Source organism: Lepidochelys kempii, chromosome 1 (assembly GCF_965140265.1).
Source record: "Lepidochelys kempii isolate rLepKem1 chromosome 1, rLepKem1.hap2, whole genome shotgun sequence".
Classification (NCBI taxonomy): Eukaryota; Metazoa; Chordata; order Testudines; family Cheloniidae; genus Lepidochelys; species Lepidochelys kempii.
The window spans coordinates 325,651,436-325,670,660 of record NC_133256.1 but is presented as its reverse complement, the minus strand read 5'-3'; the positions used below and the strand labels follow the sequence as shown (position 1 = coordinate 325,670,660).

At 41.8% G+C, this 19,225-nt stretch overlaps 1 protein-coding gene across 6 annotated transcripts in view; it reads left to right on the top strand.

Annotated features, from left to right (window-relative positions):
* Positions 1-19,225, top strand: part of LHFPL3 (LHFPL tetraspan subfamily member 3) — a 401,928-nt gene that overhangs the window by 265,320 nt on the left and 117,383 nt on the right. For all 6 annotated transcript variants that reach the window (XR_012156833.1, XM_073328517.1, XM_073328518.1 and 3 more), the window contains one exon: positions 11,927-12,163. Coding sequence is in view for 5 of the 6 variants with exons in the window: in XM_073328517.1 (XP_073184618.1) it covers positions 11,927-12,163 (237 nt within the window). In the remaining variant the exon portion in view is untranslated. The remainder of the gene's footprint in view (positions 1-11,926; positions 12,164-19,225) is intronic.

Here is a 19,225-nt window from a genome sequence, read left to right as displayed (position 1 = left end):
TAAGGTGCCACAAGTACTCCTTTTCTTTTTGCGAATGCAGATTAACACGGCTGCTACTCTGAAACCTGTCTTTATGGAAGATGTAGTCCTCCAGGGAACCCAGAGGGGAGAGAGGGGCTGGAACTACAATTCCCATAATTCTCAATGTGCCATGCTATAGAAATGCCATTTAATGTTTGTTTAACTGATTTGAAACAAACATTTCAGGTCATTTAAAAAAATGAAATATTCCAGTTTGAACTAGTTGCACTGATCCCCCAAAAAATTCATTTTGATTTGCCTGACAGAAAATTGAAATTTTTGTGGCAAAATCAAAGTTTTCCCAGGGAAATTCAGGAATTACATTTTTCATCAAAAATCATTCTGACATAAAATTACTGACCAGCTTGACTAATGGTGGAGAGAGTAGTAGTTACCATGGCCCCATCTCTAAGTCTATTGTGGAAGAAGACTTCCAGTAGCTCTCTATTTTCCCCATGTTTCCACCCTCCACCAAACTACCTCTTGAATCCCACCATCCATTTCCATAAGACAGATTTCTGCTGCTAGCCAGCTACCAAAAGCAAAACCGAACACCTATCTGCCAGATATCTAGCTGTATGTGTGTCACTGCTCCTCCATTTGCAATGCAATATGGCAAGTCCATCAGTCCGCATCACAATAGATTGTGAGTCTATTAAACAAGGAGGAATGTCACAGCACCAGTAAGAAACTTTCTTTTCCTCTTTCTGCTTACCCTTCTATCTCTTTTCCTCTTGCGACTGGTTTTTATTATTTATATTTGCTTCTTGGCATGGCAATGCTGAATAACACTTGGTTGAACTGTTGGTGATATTCTGAGATAATTAGCTTAGGTATTGAACACATTGACCATTTCCATTTCATGTCTCAGATGATCAGTTACCCCTTTTTCCATAAGGCAGTTATTATTTTGATTGTCATATACCTTTAAGTCATGCTGTCAGGGAAATTGTGAATGCAGCTAATGTCTCTCTCTCTTACCAGGTGTTTCACTGTATTGACAATCTGCATGGGACGTTTCTTTAGTGGGCTGGTACTGGCAGCCTAGTGCCACTGCATGCCTTCCCTGTGTTGTCCCCAAGGGTAGGGAAACCCCTGGGGTCTCAGGGTTTAATTCCCAGCCACAGTTCAGTGGCAGCCCGGGAAAGCACTATCAGCTGGCAGCTGCGACTGTGCTCCCAGCTGGGGTTGACAGACAAGCGCTAGCTCAAGCAAAGCGAGTGCACTAAAAAGAGCAGAGTAGCTGAGGATAGCACAGGTGGGAAGTTCAAGCTAGCTGCCTGAGTAAAAACCCGCCCAGAGCTCCTACGTATTTACTCGTCTATAGCCTGAGCTACTGCCCGTGCTACATCGCTCTGTTTTAGCATGCTAGCTTGAACCGCACTCTCCCAGCTGCAATGTAGACATATCTGGAGGGGGAGGGGGCCTGGTTGCTGACCACAAGACAAGGCAAGGAGCTGCCTTGTGTGGCCTGTAGGGTTTTTATGTGTATGTATTTATTTTAGTTTACTGCTTGTAAAACAGTGTAGCAAGAATGCAGCTTAAGGCTTTTGCCAAATTGGAATCAATTTGGATTAAATATGAGCCCCTGTGATAAAATGGTTTTGGCACTCAAACCTGACCTTTCCTCTCTTCCCTGTCCTGCCCCAGGACTGCAACAGCTTCCCTTTCACTGGTTTGTCAGTGCTGCTGGCATCCATTTCTTCAGTGACTGTAAGCTTGAATAATTGATAGAGGTAACTAAATGCAGGTTTCTATTCTTAATAAAGTTCATCTTGAGCACATCAACACCAGAAGGCACCACATCCTGCTTTCTGTGCAACAGTGTGTGGGCTTTCTAAAGACTGAATTTAGACTCTCTTTATTTTCAGTATGTAAGCAGCTGCTGGATGTAAAGCTGTCAGACTCCTGAAGGTCTGAATGACTGAAATAGTGACATGTACTATAGAATCTGTTAGAGACTTGATTATATCAGTTCCTTTTGTGTGTATGGTTCCCCCCCCCTCCCCATCTTGTTTTTGAATTAAAATATCTATAAAACTTATACTTGTTTACATTGAAAATGATGGTCATTGCCTTCCTTGCTTGTCCTACTCACCAATGTGTTTAACTTTGCTTGTGGTGTTGGTTATGTGGAGGCAGACTGATTTTCAAAGTGTAAAGCCAGGCTACAGTACTTGCTGGGGGTTCGAGGATGTGGGATTTGGGCTAAACTAGGGTTGGCTCAAGGGGGGCTGGGAGTGGAAAGAATATAGGTATCTGCCCTTCACTCTGTGCTCCGCCATGCCCCATCTGTCAGAATGAAGAAGTAGGACACCTTTCTGTAAAGGGCAAAGTAGAAAAACGCAGTATTTATCCCTGTTTACTGATGTCCCCCCATCTCCACCCCTTTGGCCATATTTTCTAATCTCTTTTGGCATGGCCATTTCCTTTACTATTTTTAACTTCGACAGCTCAAAGCCCTACCTTATTTTTTCTCTTTGTTCCTCTCCCTAGTCTATCTAAAAAGAAAAGGAGGACTTGTGGCACCTTAGAGACTAACCAATTTATTTGAGCATGAGCTTTCGTGAGCTACAGCTCACTTCATCAGATGTTTACCGTGGAAACTGCAGCAGACTTTATATACACACAGAAATCATGAAACAATACCTCCTCCCACCCCACTGTCCTGCTGGTAATAGCTTATCTAAAGTGATCAACAGGTGGGCCATTTCACTCTTCCTGGGTCTTCTATGCATTGGTCTCCTCTCCATTCCCTTTCCTTGCTCTGTCTTCTACGTCCTCCTCCTGTTCTTCCACACTACCCGCCTCTTTCATTCCATAGCCACTTTCTTCCTCAGATCACACTCTTCTCCTTCCCCTCCTTTTTTCTTTTTCCCCATTCTCTTTCTCTCCCCCCTTTATTTGTTATCACTGTTGTAGGCACCCTTTACTAGCTGGGTCTCTGAACTTAATTGAGAGTGTTCCGGCTGGGGAGATCCTGTGTCCTGCAATCCAGCCTTAGAGACCACAATTTTCATGATGCCTTGGGGAAAGAGTGAGAGACTTCCTCTTCCAGAGAGAGCAGGCGGTGGACTTCATTTCTGGGAGAGGAGCAAGATTGCTGGTGAGGAGCTCTCTCCATACCAGGAGCTGCTACTAACTGCTGCTAGGAAACCAGAAGCTGTTGCTGAAAGGTGGGGCTTTGATCAAGCAGGGAGCCTCAGAGGCAGTTAGTGGCTGTTGGAGCCGTGGGAGAGACAGACTATAGCTGTGCCTAGAGCTGACTGAGGTGGGCCTGCAGTGAAGGAACTGTGAGTGATCCGATGAAGTGAGCTGTAGCTCACGAAAGCTCATGCTCAAATAAATTGGTTAGTCTCTAAGGTGCCACAAGTACTCCTTTTCTTTTTGCGAATACAGACTAACACGGCTGTTACTCTGAAACCTGTGAGTAACAGTAACTCCCACTGTTGTTTGGGAAAGTACTTGCAAGGGAAGAGGCCAGGGTGAATTTGATCATGATTTAAATCACTAGTCAGGAAGACCCAATTTAATCATTGTTTTCTACATAAAGTGCATTCTTGTTGGTTGTTATAACCTTAATACATATTCTTCACAACTCAGAGATAGATGTAGGTTTCATTTTTAGAAGGTACACCCTATACATTTTTAAACAGTGATTTATTTTGAAAACTTTTCAGATTAGTTTTACAGCTATATCAGAAAATGAATGATTGTTTGGTTATTTCATTTACCAAAGGTAATTGAAGCAGATATTTATGAAGTCCATTGGGAGGTGAGCTATCTCCAATTCAACAGGTTAATCATTAATATTTGGAGGATTGCTATATTAGGAGGAGAACATCACCAGACAGGCATTTAAATTGTTTTATTTAACTAAAACAACATTATTAAGTATTCTGAATTTTTTTCTTCAACAACAAACATATAATATTTTAACAAAACAAGCATATGTCCCTCACTTCTCACATTATCTCCAGACTTCTTCTCCTTGTCCAGTTCTATTCCATCCCCAGCAATCTTCTATTCATAGAATATCAGGGTTGGAAGGGACCTCAGGAGGTCACCTAGTCCAACCCCCTGCTCAAAGCAGGACCAATCCCCAACTAAATCATTCATTGAACTTTTTGAAACTTTGCACTTTTAGAGAGAGGTAAGGGATTGACTTTGTGTACACAAATTTGCAGAGGGACAATACAGTTGAGGTCTGTTATTTCTCACCTCTATATATTATTTATGTATTTAAAACCATTTTTGCGGTTAACAAGCATGTTATCTCTGGAGACACAAATCCACAATTTGAGAACTGCAAAACTAAGCATCTCTGATGGTGTCTTCTAGACCAGATGTGGGCAAACTGTGGCCCACAGGACTGTCCTGACCAGCCCCTGAGCTCCCAGCCAGGGGGGCTACCCTGACCCCTTCCCTGCTGTGACCCCTTCCCTGCTGTCTTCCTCCCCTGCAGCCACGCCGCCGCCCAGGCAGCGCTCTGAGCGGCGGGGCTGTGCATTCCAGCCGGGCGGCACGGCAGCCAGACATGCTGCTTTGAGCGGCATGGTAAAGGAGGTGGGGGAGTTGCATAAGGGGTGAGGGAATCCGGGGGGCAGTCAGGGGACAGGGAGCAAGGGGTGGTTGGAGGGGGCTGAGGTTCTGGGGGGGTGGTCAGGGGATAGGGAACAGGGGGGGATTGGATAGGCATGGGAGTCCCGGGGGGCAGTCAGGGGACAGGGAGCAGGGGGCAGTTGGATCAGTGTGGGAGTCCCAGGGGGCCTATCAGGGCGTGGGGGTGTGGATAGGGGTTGGGGCAGTCAAGGGACAGGGAGCAAGGGGGTTTGGATAGAGGGTGGGGTCCTGGGGGAGTGGTTAAGGTCAGGGGGTCTTGGGAGGGGGCTGTCAGGGGACAAGGAGCGGGGGAGGGTTGGATGGGTCGGTGGTTCTGAGGGGGGCAGTCAGGGGGCGGGAAGTGGGAGGGGTCAAATAGGGGCAGGGGCCAGACTGTTTGGGGAGGCACAGCCTTCCCTACCCCACCCTCCATACAGTTTTGCAACCCCAATGTGGCCCTCGGGCCAAAAAGTTTGCCCACCCCTGTTCTAGACTGAGCATTGAGTCCCATTGGGTAGATAGAAAGATTAACTTAAATAATCTATACAGAAGCCCCTGGAGCCCCATAAAATTGGGTCACTAATCCATGAACTATTGGAACTCATTTAACAAAACTTTTCTCAAACATTACATGAATATATTGTCTCATACTATAGAATTAGAATTAATGAGATCTCTTTGAGCTATAATGTATCTTAATTAAAACTATCTTTAGATAGGTTTGTTCCTCAAAAAGCATTTTATCAAAAAAATCCGATTTAAATCAAAAACATCCAATTTTTTTTTTTAAATCATTGATTTGTATCCACCCTGAAAGGGGCACAGCAGAAAGTCTGAGGAGAGAAAGAGTGATCTTCCCATCGAACCAGGACCCACACCTGCTGACCTTTGGTGGGGGCCAACTCCAATTTTCAGAGGGGTTGTGCAGCTTGTGGCCTTGGCTGGACTGATAGAACCAACAGAGCGCTGTCTCCAGCTTCAGATCTTCAAGCGCGCCCACACAAGTGTCTAGGACTCTGAAATCCAGAGTGTACGCTCCAGGGTGGGGTAAATGGTGGCAGTGTAAATGCCAGTTAAATACATTTCATTTATTACTGTATACTATATTTGTTAATTGATTGTATTCAACTGCCCCTTGTGGGTTTAAATTAGTAGTGACATTTAATCTTAGTCTGTTATACCCTGTTTAAATTGTTAAGTAAAGGCGTGTTAACTCTAATTTAAGTATATTGGATGTATATTATTTATAATTGGCATTTCTGAGTTAGACCCATGCCATAGTTTATTATTATTTATTATTAGAATAGGTTTTTCTTGGAGGTTCCCAAGGCACACCATTGAGTGTGTACTGGGGCCAGCCAGGTGACGGCACCGCCAATTTAAAATTCCTTTAGGAGTAAAGGGACTGCAGCAGAGGGGTGGATAGAGGATTCCCAAGTATCCAACATCACCACTGAGATACTCAGGATCTCCTTTAATGTCAACAACATCAGGCACCCAGGCGAGTGTTGCCGGCTCCTGAGTAACCCAGGGAGGAAAGGGAGGGGTTACACTGTTGTTATTTATATTGTGGTAGGAGCTTCTGTGACATCCGCTCCTGCACTTCACACATGCACACCCCTGCCTCTCCACTTGCCAGTGCCTGCTCCCTATTCTCATTACAATGTCTGTTTTCCTCATGTTTATTCCCCCTCCTCAGTCGGGTGTCAGCTCATTGGACTCATCCCCATTGTCTCCCTGCAAAGGCTCTAATGCAGTAGTTCTCAACCTATTTACCATTGTGGGTAGCTCTCTCTGTATAACGTGGGCTGCATCCACACAATATGTATACTACCTGTATGGCAATGAGGATGTCACATGAGCCACAGCTGTGTGCTGATTGGGCTGCAAGCGGCCCCCAGGCCACAGGTTGAGAACTACTGCTCTAATGAGCCTCTCCACCACTAACCCTGTGAATCTACATATTTCCTTCCAGTCCGCTCAGCACGGTGGGACTGGCAAGGGGAAGAGAAGCACAGCAGCTGTTCATGGCTGAGTAAGTTGCGGCCTGCGTGCTGATATGCAGAGGCACCATAGAAGACTCATCTGGAGTGGACACCCCCACATGACAGGCACCAGACCTTGTGCTGTGATTGGGTTTATAATCCTGCAAATGCTGAACTTCCAGACTCTGCCACCAACTAGCTTGCACAGTTGCTGGCTCTCTCAACCTGTACATTACCTCCTGCCCCCTCCATTCTGTCTGTCTAACGAGCTATTTATAACACGCTCATCACTGTGCTGTCTGAGAGCCCTGCAGAAAATGCAAACCAAGTGGTCCAAATCTGACCACAATTTGACGTGTCTTTTGTTTTCACCCTCCTCTCTTGTGCATATATATGAAGATCATCTCTCTCCTTTCCTTTCCTCTAGCATCATCTAATACCCTAACAATTTGGGTTTTTTTAAAAAGAACATTTTCTCTTTCTCTCTTCTTCCTCCTTTCCTTTCTTCCCCAGGACCCTCCTCCCACCAAGAGGTTGGTGATTATTGTACAAGGGCCACAGATTTTGATGTTACTATCTTCTTGAACCCGGGCATTGGGCTGTCTTCCATCCATGTTTCCCATTGAGCTGATGGCTCCTTCAACCCAGACCTCACCTGAATGCTTAGTGTAGCAATACACTGGATGAAATCCTGGCCCCATTGAAGTCAATGGGAAAACTCTCTTTTACTTCAATAGAGCGAGGAGTTTACCCACTATCTTTGTAAACCACCTGTAAAGGACAGGTCCTAAAAACCAAGAATCTCTCTGGATTTTAGGGACATGAAGTCTTCTGTGTGTGTATAGTAGTGGACGACGCTGTGTCACCTTTTCCCCTTACTCCATTCTTTCTCTCTCCTACCAAGCAGCATGCCTCCATTGCATCTCATGTGCAAGTAAATTGTTCATGCGGCCAGGAAAAGATGGAAGAGCCCAGCTTGTTGAATGTGTTGAGAAAATGAGAATTGGTCAATAGCAGTTATTTCTATAGCAATTACCTTTTTTATAAATAGAAACAAACTCATTGGTGCACAGTTTTAATGGTGAGAGTAGTTAACCATTGGAACAAATACCAAGGGTTGTGGTGGATTCACCATCACTGGAAATTTTAAAATCAAGATTGGGTGTTTATAAAAACGACCAATCAGGAACTACTTTGGGGAATTCCTATGACCCCAGGAGGTCAGAGAAGATGATAACAATGGTCCCTCTAGCATTATAATCTATGGTATTTTCCATGAAAATATGCCATCTGTATTTGAGGAAAGTATCTGACCATAAACTTTAGTTACTCACTATTTCAACCTGAGCATGTACAGTACTACAGGGGAGTCAGATAATATTTGATTGATCTGAGTGGCAAGTCAGTCAATGCCATAAATAACTCAATCTGTTTTTCCAGTCTCTGAAAGTGTCATTTCTGTACCATTCCTAGTGTCTTCCATTTCCAGGAGCTGAAATTTTAGACTGCCACCAATTTCAGTGATTTGTCTTGTCACTCACAGCCCTGAAGAAACTGACAACTCATAGCAGACATTTGAGAAAAAGCTATTAAGAAAATGTTTATCTGGCATGTTTGAGTTATATTTATTAATTAATTATTACAGATCTTGAAAGATTTACCAAATGCCTACTAGTGTTAGCCAGAGGGATAAACCTATTAGCCTAAGTCTGATGTGAAAGATGTGGGAAGATCTACATGTGAAGTTCAGGGGCAACAACTCCATTGCCTTGACTGTTGCTCCTAAGCAAAAACAGAGTAAAACAGACATGATTCTTATCAGTTTCACTGCTCCCTGCAAAGAGTTCTAAGTAGTAGCAGTGAGATTATTCAGCACCTTGTCAATTTCACTCTGCTGAGGATTGGGGAAGCTATAATGAGCAGCAGAGACACTGGAATAAACTATCTGCAGACTCGGGAAGACTGCTAATAGGCTACCTTCATTTTGCATTTGGAATTAGGCTAACATAAATCTAACTTCTTTTTGGTGTTGTGGTTGTTAATGAAGCCTAAGTTTTGTAGAAATTGATGGTTCATTCAATAGAGACAGCTTCAGTCACTGAAAGCTTCTGGGATTTTAAAAATATCCGCTGTTTCTACTCAATCAAGTGGAGTTATTGTTTACATATTTTAGTTGCAAACAACGGACCATATCCTTCAGGCTTTACTACATACCTTTTTCAGGCTATGCTCCTATTGAAATCAATGGAAGTTGATACTCAATAAGATCTGCAGGATCAGGCTCTGCATCTGTATTACCAAGAAATTTCTCTGCAGTTCAACTGTAATTGCAAGATAATTTATCTTTTTTTAAAATGGTTTCTATTTTTAAAAGATATCTATGAATCCAAAAGCTGCTTCCTTACAGAGAATATTTCCTAATCCTCTTTAGAAGGATTAAAATGTAAAACATTCTAGCAATACAAAAGAGAATCTGTAGGTGGATTTTATACCTGTCTTTTCTCTCTTTAAAGATTTTATATTCTTGCAGCTGATAAATGAAAAGTTACCGGAGTTATAGTATCAAACATGCCTATATCTTTTTAGGAATTAATTGCAAAAAGCTTTCCTAAGTTATTTTGTTTATGTTAACCTCTAAAGTTGTGACATGATTCCTGCATCTGAAGATGCAGTCAAAGGCAGTCAAAAGGCATTTTAATTTGCTCAACCAGCATACACTCAGCAAATCACTGTAGGTTTAATTGTCCTAGAAAGTATTACTGGAAGATATATTTTCATACAAATGAGCTCTTTAGTAAGAATTTGTAAAATGCATTAGCTACAAAAAGGTTTTATTAATTAAAACAAACATATCTTGAAAACATTCTTTTTCCAGCTTCCTTCAATAACTTACTTTTGTGATGATCCTAAGAAAAACGCCATTCCTAGTTGATGTTTGCACTATCTCTTTCATACTATCTCATCATAGCAATTGAGGGAATCTTAATACCCATTTCTAGTTATATTCCAAGACCAGAGTGCCACTGAGCAAGTACTATTTTCTGCTTTTGGGTGGGGGTAATTTTGTTTTTTTGCAAAAGAAGTTGGTTTTGTTTGGGGGTGGGGAAAGGGGAGGTGTGTAAACTGATAGGCTTAACTTTGTCTTGAAATAGAAAGAACTTGTACCACTTCCTAAAAGTTCACTGTAGCACCAGCAGCTGTAGAGTAGATAGAGGTCAGCAGCTGTAGAGAAGTTACATTCTGCTCCTAATTGCACAAGTTATAACATATGTACGTCACTGTAACTAGATCAGAATTTGTCCAGCAACCTTTTAGAGGGCCTGAAGTTACTGATACATACATTTTTCATGAATCCAGCTAGTTCCTTTGAATTATCCATTGATGCAGGTGGCTTCTCGCAGAATATTATATACTGTGCATTAAGACTCACAAAAGAATTCAGTGTCCATATTTGAAACATGCATTCAACTTCAGTGACATTACAGAGGCCACTGAAAGTTTGGATATACTTTTAGAAGAATAGTGTGCCCCACTGTACCAAACAGCCAGATTGAACAGGCAGAGGTTTGCGCTGGAGATAAGGCATGTCTTCAAGCTAGAAAAGCCAGAACAGAGACACTAAAATGGATAATTTAAAGCACAAGGATTTGCTGATTTTCATTTAGACAGTATATACTAATAAATTAACTAATTTAACACAATTTTTATCTTTAGATTCTTCTTCCTTTTGTATTGCTTTTTTAAAAAATGTAAATGATATTAATTACATTCACTTAGTCATGATGGGCCTGACTCCACAACCTTTACACTGAGTACTACTGACACAGACCGACCTGTTAGCTGCAGTGAAGTTATCTGTGTGAGCAAGAGTTCCAGCATTGGACCTTATAGGCATAAAATTCAAGCATGTTGCCTTCATATGAAATGTGTCTTCAATACCTAATTGTGCAGTTCCCTAAGCCAAATATCCCCTCCCCCTTCCAAGGTGAATGTAAATGCAGAATGATTAAAAATTGCTTGTCCTTTCTGCATAGATGGTGGGTCTGATTTTTCACTGCATTACATCAATGTAATGCCTTTGTGACTACCGGTGTAACATAGTGGAAACTCAGGTTTGGTGCAGTTATTTCTGTTTAGCACTCCAGTCAAATAGTTTCTTTTAATTTCCCATGAAATGTCAAGTACATATTTTCCCAATCAATAATTCAGAATTAGTGAAGTAATAACTCAGTGGAGGGACTCCACTTATGCTTATATTAGTAAGGTTTGGGAATTTGTCTTTATGCTGTTTTCTCATCCTAGTAAGTGAGGGAAGCCAGACAACCACTACACTTGTGAATGCACTCACACAGCAACAGTATAAAAGACAAAAACACCACTTCACCTATGGGTGGACACTCTTCAAAAAGTGATCACTCTATAGCTCACTGATCAATCCTCATCCTCAAAGGAAACCTGCACAACGCTTTCAAAAGACAAGCCTGGGAGCTTAAATTTATAACTCTGCTCGACACTAAAATTATGGACTGTACAGAGACGCTGGATTTATGGCTTATTACAACAATCAGTACCTCCCTAGCCCTCTCTTTTTGTCATAATGGGCCACTCTATCTTGAATGATCCCTTATGATATGTGCTAACTACTTATGCTGAACAGTCAGTTCCCCCTTGCATTTTGCTGTGATGGGGAGAGTACCTTTTCCAGACCTGAAGAAGAGCTCTGCATGGCTCAAAAGCTTGTCTCTCGCACCAACAGAAGCTGGTCCAATAAAAGATATCACCTCACTCACCTTGTCTCTCTAATATCCTGGGACCAACAGGGCTACAACTACACTGCATATGGCTGAGATTCATATAATTTATGGATTTTTTTCCTCTGTTTTTTCCATTTATTTACTTTGGAGCATTTGGCAGCACTTTATGCGTATTCAGTTTCACCGTTTTCCCTGTGTAATCAGCTAGTTAATCAGTTTTGTCCTTTTTTGTGTGTGAGTCTTTCATGCAACAACAAAGAAGAGAAAAACATTCTGAGTAATAGGAAAATGAAACCACAAAAATTGGCTGGGGGTTTCAGGGACAGGACTTTAATTTGTTTCTTTCGTTTAGCAGGTTTCAAGTTGGTGGTGTGTCAAACTTTCTTACATTTAATATTTAACTAGATTTCATAATTGTGTGACATATTTGTTTTTTATGTAACCTATTTTTGAAGTTCTGGATAAAAAGGTTATGTTTTAATAATAAAGTATGTAGATATGCAAAAAATGAAAGTTTGGACACATGATCCCATTATTCTCCCTTTGTTTTTGTTTTTTTCCAAGCTGCCTGTCTCGTCCTGGGCTGTATGATTTTTCCTGATGGCTGGGATTCAGATGAGGTAAAACGGATGTGTGGTGAAAAGACAGACAAGTACACACTTGGGGCTTGTTCAGTTCGCTGGGCATATATCCTGGCTATTATTGGAATCTTGGATGCCCTGATCCTCTCGTTTCTGGCATTTGTGCTTGGCAACAGACAAGACAGCTTGCTAGCAGAGGAACTCAAGTTGGAAAACAAAGGTAGGATTGCCTATACTCTGTGCTGCCTCAAGGGCAAATACTTAAAAAAACAATTATCTCTCTTTTTAGCAAAAAAAATCACACTTTCTTATGTTGTAATTTGCTGGGGGATTTTAATAATTTTTTTAGTTCCCAAATCAAAGAACTCCTTAAGTTACAATAATTTCTGCTCTGTTATAGAACTTACTGATTTGTGCTTAACATTCTGGAAGGAGCAGGCCAAATCCAAACTATCAGATGCTTTTGAACAGACTTCGAAATCTTTTTATTTACTTATTATCATTATTGTTGTTTTGTTTTATTATTTTTTATTATCATCATTGTTATTATTTTCTCTGAAGTCTGGACCTTGACTATACATTGACCAAGAAATTTGGACCTTGACAAAAAATAATTGACTACCCCTGAGATAGTCTTTGTAATGCGGTGCCATGGTCTAGTGGATTGACAACAGAGCTCCAAAGTCACAAAACAAAAGTTCTAACCCCTGTTCTGATTTAACTCACTGTGTTGCCTTGAGTTGGTTTCTTAGCCACCTCACATAGATATGGGGTAGGTTAATAATTGAATGTTTATACAGTGATTTGAGAATGTGGCATTCACCACCCATCAGAAGCCAATAGAAGCTTAAAGCTGTTTGTTTGGCAGCGTACATTGTGTATAGCAGTTCATGTCAGTCCAGTTCCTAGTGCACAGCTGTCCACATCTCTGAAAGCACCTATCTAATTGGTGCTAACTGGCACAGTTGGGATCAGTCAGCACACGAAAGCCAAAGGCTGATTTGACTTGAAGACTGAACTAACCCACACAACTCTAGGACTCACTAGTGCCCTATTAATGTTAAGGTGTCTAGGAAGGCTTGTATTATCATTGCCTTTAATCTGCATGTTCTGTGGATAAACTGAGGGCTTCATTTTCCAGGTCTGTCAGTGTGGCATCTTTCTACAAGAATGACATTCACTTAACATTTTAAAAGGAAATTGTAAAAGGAAAATTCATCTCTTTGTCTTCTAAGTATGGCAAAAGCACATTTAGAATTTTTCTCAGGAGACCCAGTATACAATTGAAACTAGAAGTGTTTCACACAGGGTCAGAATTTTGGCTTGCTTATCTGAATTCCACCTACCAGAATTTCAGATATACATTTTTTTAACTGAACGTCTTTAATAAACATACTAATTCAAGGTATACAGCTAGATGATAAAACACTTTCACCCTTAAATTTGTGAATGTTTGTGTGTATCTTAATTTGTTTCCCAAAATTTGCCTTTGCTCCAATAGAATTATATGATTATACCACTTTTATACCAACTGATCCTGGGGGCATACATTACAAAAGACTTGGGTCTGCTCTAAACAATGCCAGCTGCAATGGCCCCTTAAGAGCTCTTCAAAAATTACTGGAGTGGAAGGCATCCTGGCCACTCTCTTAGCATGACCTGTACACGAGGGAGGCCAGATAGCATGGCATGCAGCTGATTGTGCTGGCTCTGCATCAGCCAGAGATTCCCCTGTGAAAAAGGAATGCCCAGCTGTCCACTTATGTCATCCTCTACCACAACAGGGCCAGGCTATGGACCAAAAATCTGTCTCCACATTTTCTGATATTGTTATGGAGTAACTAGGCATGAAAGAATGCAATAACGTATAAGCATAGAAACATTATTACCTGATACAGAAAAATCACAGTTCACAGGGTCATTATTAGAGATTATTAATGGTTATAATTGTAAAATTAATCTTGGGCCCAATCCTGCAGTCCTAATTCAAGCAAAACTCCCACTGACTTTAATGACAGTTTGTTTGAGTAAGCCCTTTGTACCAGAATTATTTCTGGAAATTGGAACAAGGAAGTGTATACAAAACAAGGTGATAAAGTAAAGTAACAAAATCACAGAAAAGAACAGTCTGTACTCCTCTGTTGTTTTTGACATTCAGAATAGCTAAATGTTAATAGGTTAATGAATGCTCAAAAATAAGAAACGTCTTAAAATTCTGAACTGGAGAGGACTGAGACAAGTGTTCCATATGCAAGACAGCTGTATTTTTTTCACCATTTCTTACTCCTCTCTAGTTTACTCAGGTTTGAGAATAAATGTAACACACTGGTCAACATGTGTTCTAGGTTTGATTACTATAACACAGTCTGAAATGTAGTTTTCAATGTATAGTCTATATGCAGTTTTTCTGATACATAAATTCTGTGTTACAATCTGTATATTTTTCCACACAAAATCAACTATAACCTGAAGGAGGGAGGCATCTCTAAAAAAGACTTTCACATGATACTTATGCACAGCTATTCTGTTCTCTCTTTTCATTAATGGCATATTTTGCTTTTTGTTACAGGAACCAACAATAGTGGCTTAAAGCACTGTATGTTATCAAAATTAATGGCAATGAGAGTGATAGCACACGGGATAGGAATTAATCTTGGTTTTAGGCTTCATCAACACCATTTAAAATGAGCCAGCAATATCAGGCATTTACCTTGATGTGTTATAGAATAGCATAATTTAACATGTTGAACTGTATTAATTTTAATTATGTAAAATTCAGGCTCTAGCCAAAGCATGAAGTGATCACAAGAGATGTATTTTCAATTTCTTTTGGAAAAAGACTGTTATGGCAGAATGTTCTAGTTTCATACATTTTATGAGGCATCAATGTATAAGCGTTCAGGTTGAAACTCTCCTCTCCACAGGAAGAGTTAAAGTTACCCCATGCAGTAAACTCCACACAGAGAGACGTCAGTGGGATTGTGTGGGTTAAAGCACTCTCCTTTGACCGGTTGGGCTGTCAGACCAACTTTTCTAAGGTTCCTTGGAAGGGCAGAACAGCTACAAGAAAGGAGGGTTAACACTCAGGCTCACCTTTTGAGACCAGATGGTCCCAGGTGAGCAGTTTGAACTAGGGGTTTCCCAGCCTAAAAAGCCCCAGGGCTGACACAGGGAAAGGGAATAGTGTGCTAGGCAGGAGAGCCAAAGACAGAGACAAGAGCGAGTTGCTCCCTGGTGACAGAGCAGTGGTGTCTTAGCTGAAGTTTCTGTAAGAATGAATTAATTTCCCATGTGTAGTTTTCACCGTCTCTGTTGCAGGTGAATGGGACTTGTGTACATTTGGTAAATAAATAAAACAGAGTTTAAAATCCCAAAATCTGCTATTGCTTAGAAAGGGGCAACAGTGCACTTGCTAGAGATCCTGTATGACTAAGTGCTCTTCAGCTGTCATGTCATGCCTAAGAAAGATAGCTTGCTCACGTACACATATGGCTTATAATAAATGTGCATCAAATACTACAAAATCCCTCACATGTTTCCATCAGGCAGATACAGAAACACACAAGTCTGTGTTTTCAAACTTAGGTGCCTAAATATGGATTTGGATGCCCAATTTTAGGCATCCAAGTTCGAAAATTATGGCCACAATGTATACAAAAATTCAAATAGTCATCATCCAACTGAAGCAGGCATGCTGGGCTCCCTTATCCTCCAGCTATTCACAATAAGCTCCGCTGTTCCCCCTTCATTCTACAGAATCAAATCCCCTGAGGTCTCCTGAGATATAAAAATCTAATATATGAAAAATCTTATTTTAAAAGTTGGCACTTAATTTTCTGTAAAATAGCTCCTAAAATTTAACTATTTTTATTCTAGTCTCTTTCTTTGATTGACATTTTCCTTTCCTTGCCATGGCTGCCCACCTCTCTTCCATCCTTCATTTGTACAAGCTTAGGAGTGATCCACATGTTTCCTCTGGCTCAGGGGTGAGCAAACTTTTTGGCCCGAGGGCCCACATCAGGGTTGCAAAACGGTATGGAGGGCCAGGTAGGGAAGGCTGTGCCTCTGCAAACAGCCTGGCCCCCACCCCTATCCGCCCCCTCCCACTTCCCGCCCCCTGACTGCCCCCCTCAGAAGCCCCGACCCATCCAACCCCCCTCCCACTCCTTGTCCCCTGACCACCCCCTCCTGGGACCCCCCGCCCCGACCGTCCCACTGGGATTCCACCCCCTATCCAACCCTCCCTGTCCCCTGGCTGTCCCGACCCCTATCCATACCCCCGCTCTCTGACAGGCCCCCCACCCCACTCTTTGTCCCCTGACCGCCCCCTCCCGGGACCTCTGCCCCTAAATGACCCTGGGACCCTACCCCTTATCCAACCCCCCCCCGCTCCCTATCCCACCCCTCCCGGGACCCCCCAGGCCTCACCCCCATCCACTCTTATTGGAAAGCCTGGGAGGTAAGCGGGCGCAAGCCGCGCTGCCTGAGTGGCTGTGAGGGAGGGGGGACAGCGGGGGAGGGGTCGGGGACTAGTCTCCCTGGCCGGGAGCTCAGGGGCCGGGCAGGATGGTTCCGTGAGCCGTAGTTTACCCACCTCTGCTCTAGCTCCATGCTCAGGGTGTTTTTTACTGCTTGTAACACAAAACCAGCTTGACCAGTTGTATTCCTACTTTACAAGGAAGAGGAAAACTACCTGGGTGCTATTCTTCAGTGAATCCATTGCTGCAGTCAAACACCACATTTACCAGATAAACCATGCAGACCTGCAGAGCTGGGACTAAGAGCCTAAGACAAATGTTTATTCTTAAGTGCCTAAAAGGAAGAGTCAAATAACTACTCCACTTTCCATAGCTGCTGAATAAAGATTGAATCACTCATTTCAGTGCAAAAAGAATGCATCCGATGAAGTGAGCTGTAGCTCACGAAAGCTTATGCTCAAATAAATTGGTTAGTCTCTAAGGTGCCACAAGTACTCCTTTTCTTTTTGCGAATACAGACTAACACGGCTGTTACTCTGAAACCTGTCATTTCAGTGCCTAATTTTAGATGTGGAAACTTGAAAATCCTTGCCCTAGTTGATAGTTCCCAACACAATTCTCTGCCATTTGAACTAAGGCAAAAAACTCTGTTAAAGTGGTAAAGGACTCAGATGTTCTCTTTCAGCTGCAACCAGCTACAAAAAAGTCACGCTGCTCATACATATAATATAATCATTACAATTAGATGCAATTGCCAATTACTTTGTTTAATTACAATCCGCTTTCTTCAAATACAGCCTACAACATAGGGCCTACACAATGAATTTACAAGGCTTTTTAAACATAAAGGAAGTTTGAAGGGTTAGTACCAAGACATTTTTGATCCAGAGGTTCACAAGGAAATGTTAAATGCAAATCCAAAAAAATGTAATGATCTATAATTAAAAGGCAGTTTAACTGACTCTCTTAAAACTATATCTGAAAAAATCTCCACCTCCAGCACCTGGCTATTTTCAGGTTACACCAACTTTGCCAGCCAGAAGTATATGGGAGATAAAAATTATGATTGCAACCTTAGCTGTGGTGAGAACATCACCTCTCCATAATGAGGAATCTGCCTACACCCAGCACTGCATGTGGGGTCTAACCACAGCTTCATAAAGACAAATTATAACCTCTCTGTTCCTACATGTGATACTTGCAATAGAGCATTCACATTTTTCCCCCCCAACAGTCTGCTGTGGTATTAAATATATGGTCTGTGTCTAAACTGCAGTGGTCATCTGTTTCAAGTAATATAACTCAACAAATCCATAGTACTTATGGACTACATTTTGACCTCATATACATGCAGGCAAATCCTATTGATTTCAATGGAAGAGGTGTGTATGTATTAGAAGAATGAATAGGATTCCATACTTTCTGTAAAAAGAACAGGCATACTTGTGGCACCTTAGAGACTAACAAATTTATTTGAGCATAAGCTTTCGTGAGCTACAGCTTACTTCATCGGATACATTCAGTGGAAAATACAGCGGGGAGATTTATATACACAGAGAACATGAAACAATGGGTGTTACCATACACGCTGTAAGGAGAGTGATCACTTAAGGTGAGCTATTACCAGGGAGGGGAAGGGGGGAACCTTTTGTAGTGATAATCAAGGTGGGCCATTTCCAGCAGTTGACAAGAACGCCTGAGGAACAGCGGGGAGAGGGGAATAAACATGGGGAAATAGTTTTACTTTGTGTAATGACACATCCACTCCCAGTCTTTATTCAAGCCTAAATTAATTGTATCCAGTTTGCAAATTAATTCCAATTCAGCAGTCTCTCATTGGAGTCTGGTTTTGAAGTTTTTTGTTGAAGAATTGCAACTTTTAGGTCTGTAATCAAGTAACCAAAGAGATTGAAGTGTTCTCGGACTGGTTTATGAATGTTATAATTCTTGACATCTGATCTGTGCATTTCCTATGTCTCAACTTGCATTAGGATCTGCTAACATGATCCCAACATCTCTGCAAAGTCACATGGTTAATACAACTCCACACAAGCATAGGAGTCTTTGTGATAGTTCTTGGGGTACCCAGGATTGTAAATCACCGTGTTACCCCTGCTGCCAATATGAGCATGTCTTGCCTATGCTTAACTGGGTGTCAGCTTCCTGACACTGCCAGGCTGTTAGCCCAGAGGAACGTGTGTGAACAGCTACAGCAGGCCTTACTTTGCCTTGCTAATTAACCGTAGATACACCTGAGTCCCTAAGCCCCTTTGAAGTGTTTCGCTGTAGTATCCAGCCCCTTCTCCATGGAACACTCATAGAAATACCAGATCAGCTGTCCCCAAGTGCACACCAGTTTGAATGATTCAGCTCAGGATCAGCATCTAGCTTAATATCACAGCACTTAGATATAAACATAGTGAAAACAAGGATAAGTTTATTATCAAAGATTCAAGTAATAGTGACAGGTTTCAGAGGGGTAGCTGTGTTAGTCTGTATTAGCAAAAACAACGAGGAGTCCCTGTGGCACCTTAGAGACTAACAAATTTATGCCAGAATAAATGTGTGAGTCTCTAAGGTGCCACAAGGACTCCACATTTGTTAAGTAATAGTGAGTAATGATATTAGAAACAAAACGTTACATATACAACAAAATTATTACATGCTTTCCAGAGTCTAAACTTGACTTAACAGGTTAACTTCTTATATAAAGTTTTATCTTAACTAGTATCTTCAGAGGTGAATTAGGGGTTTGTGGGGCCCTGGGCCACAGCAGGTGTTGCCACTCCCCCCCCTTGCACCTC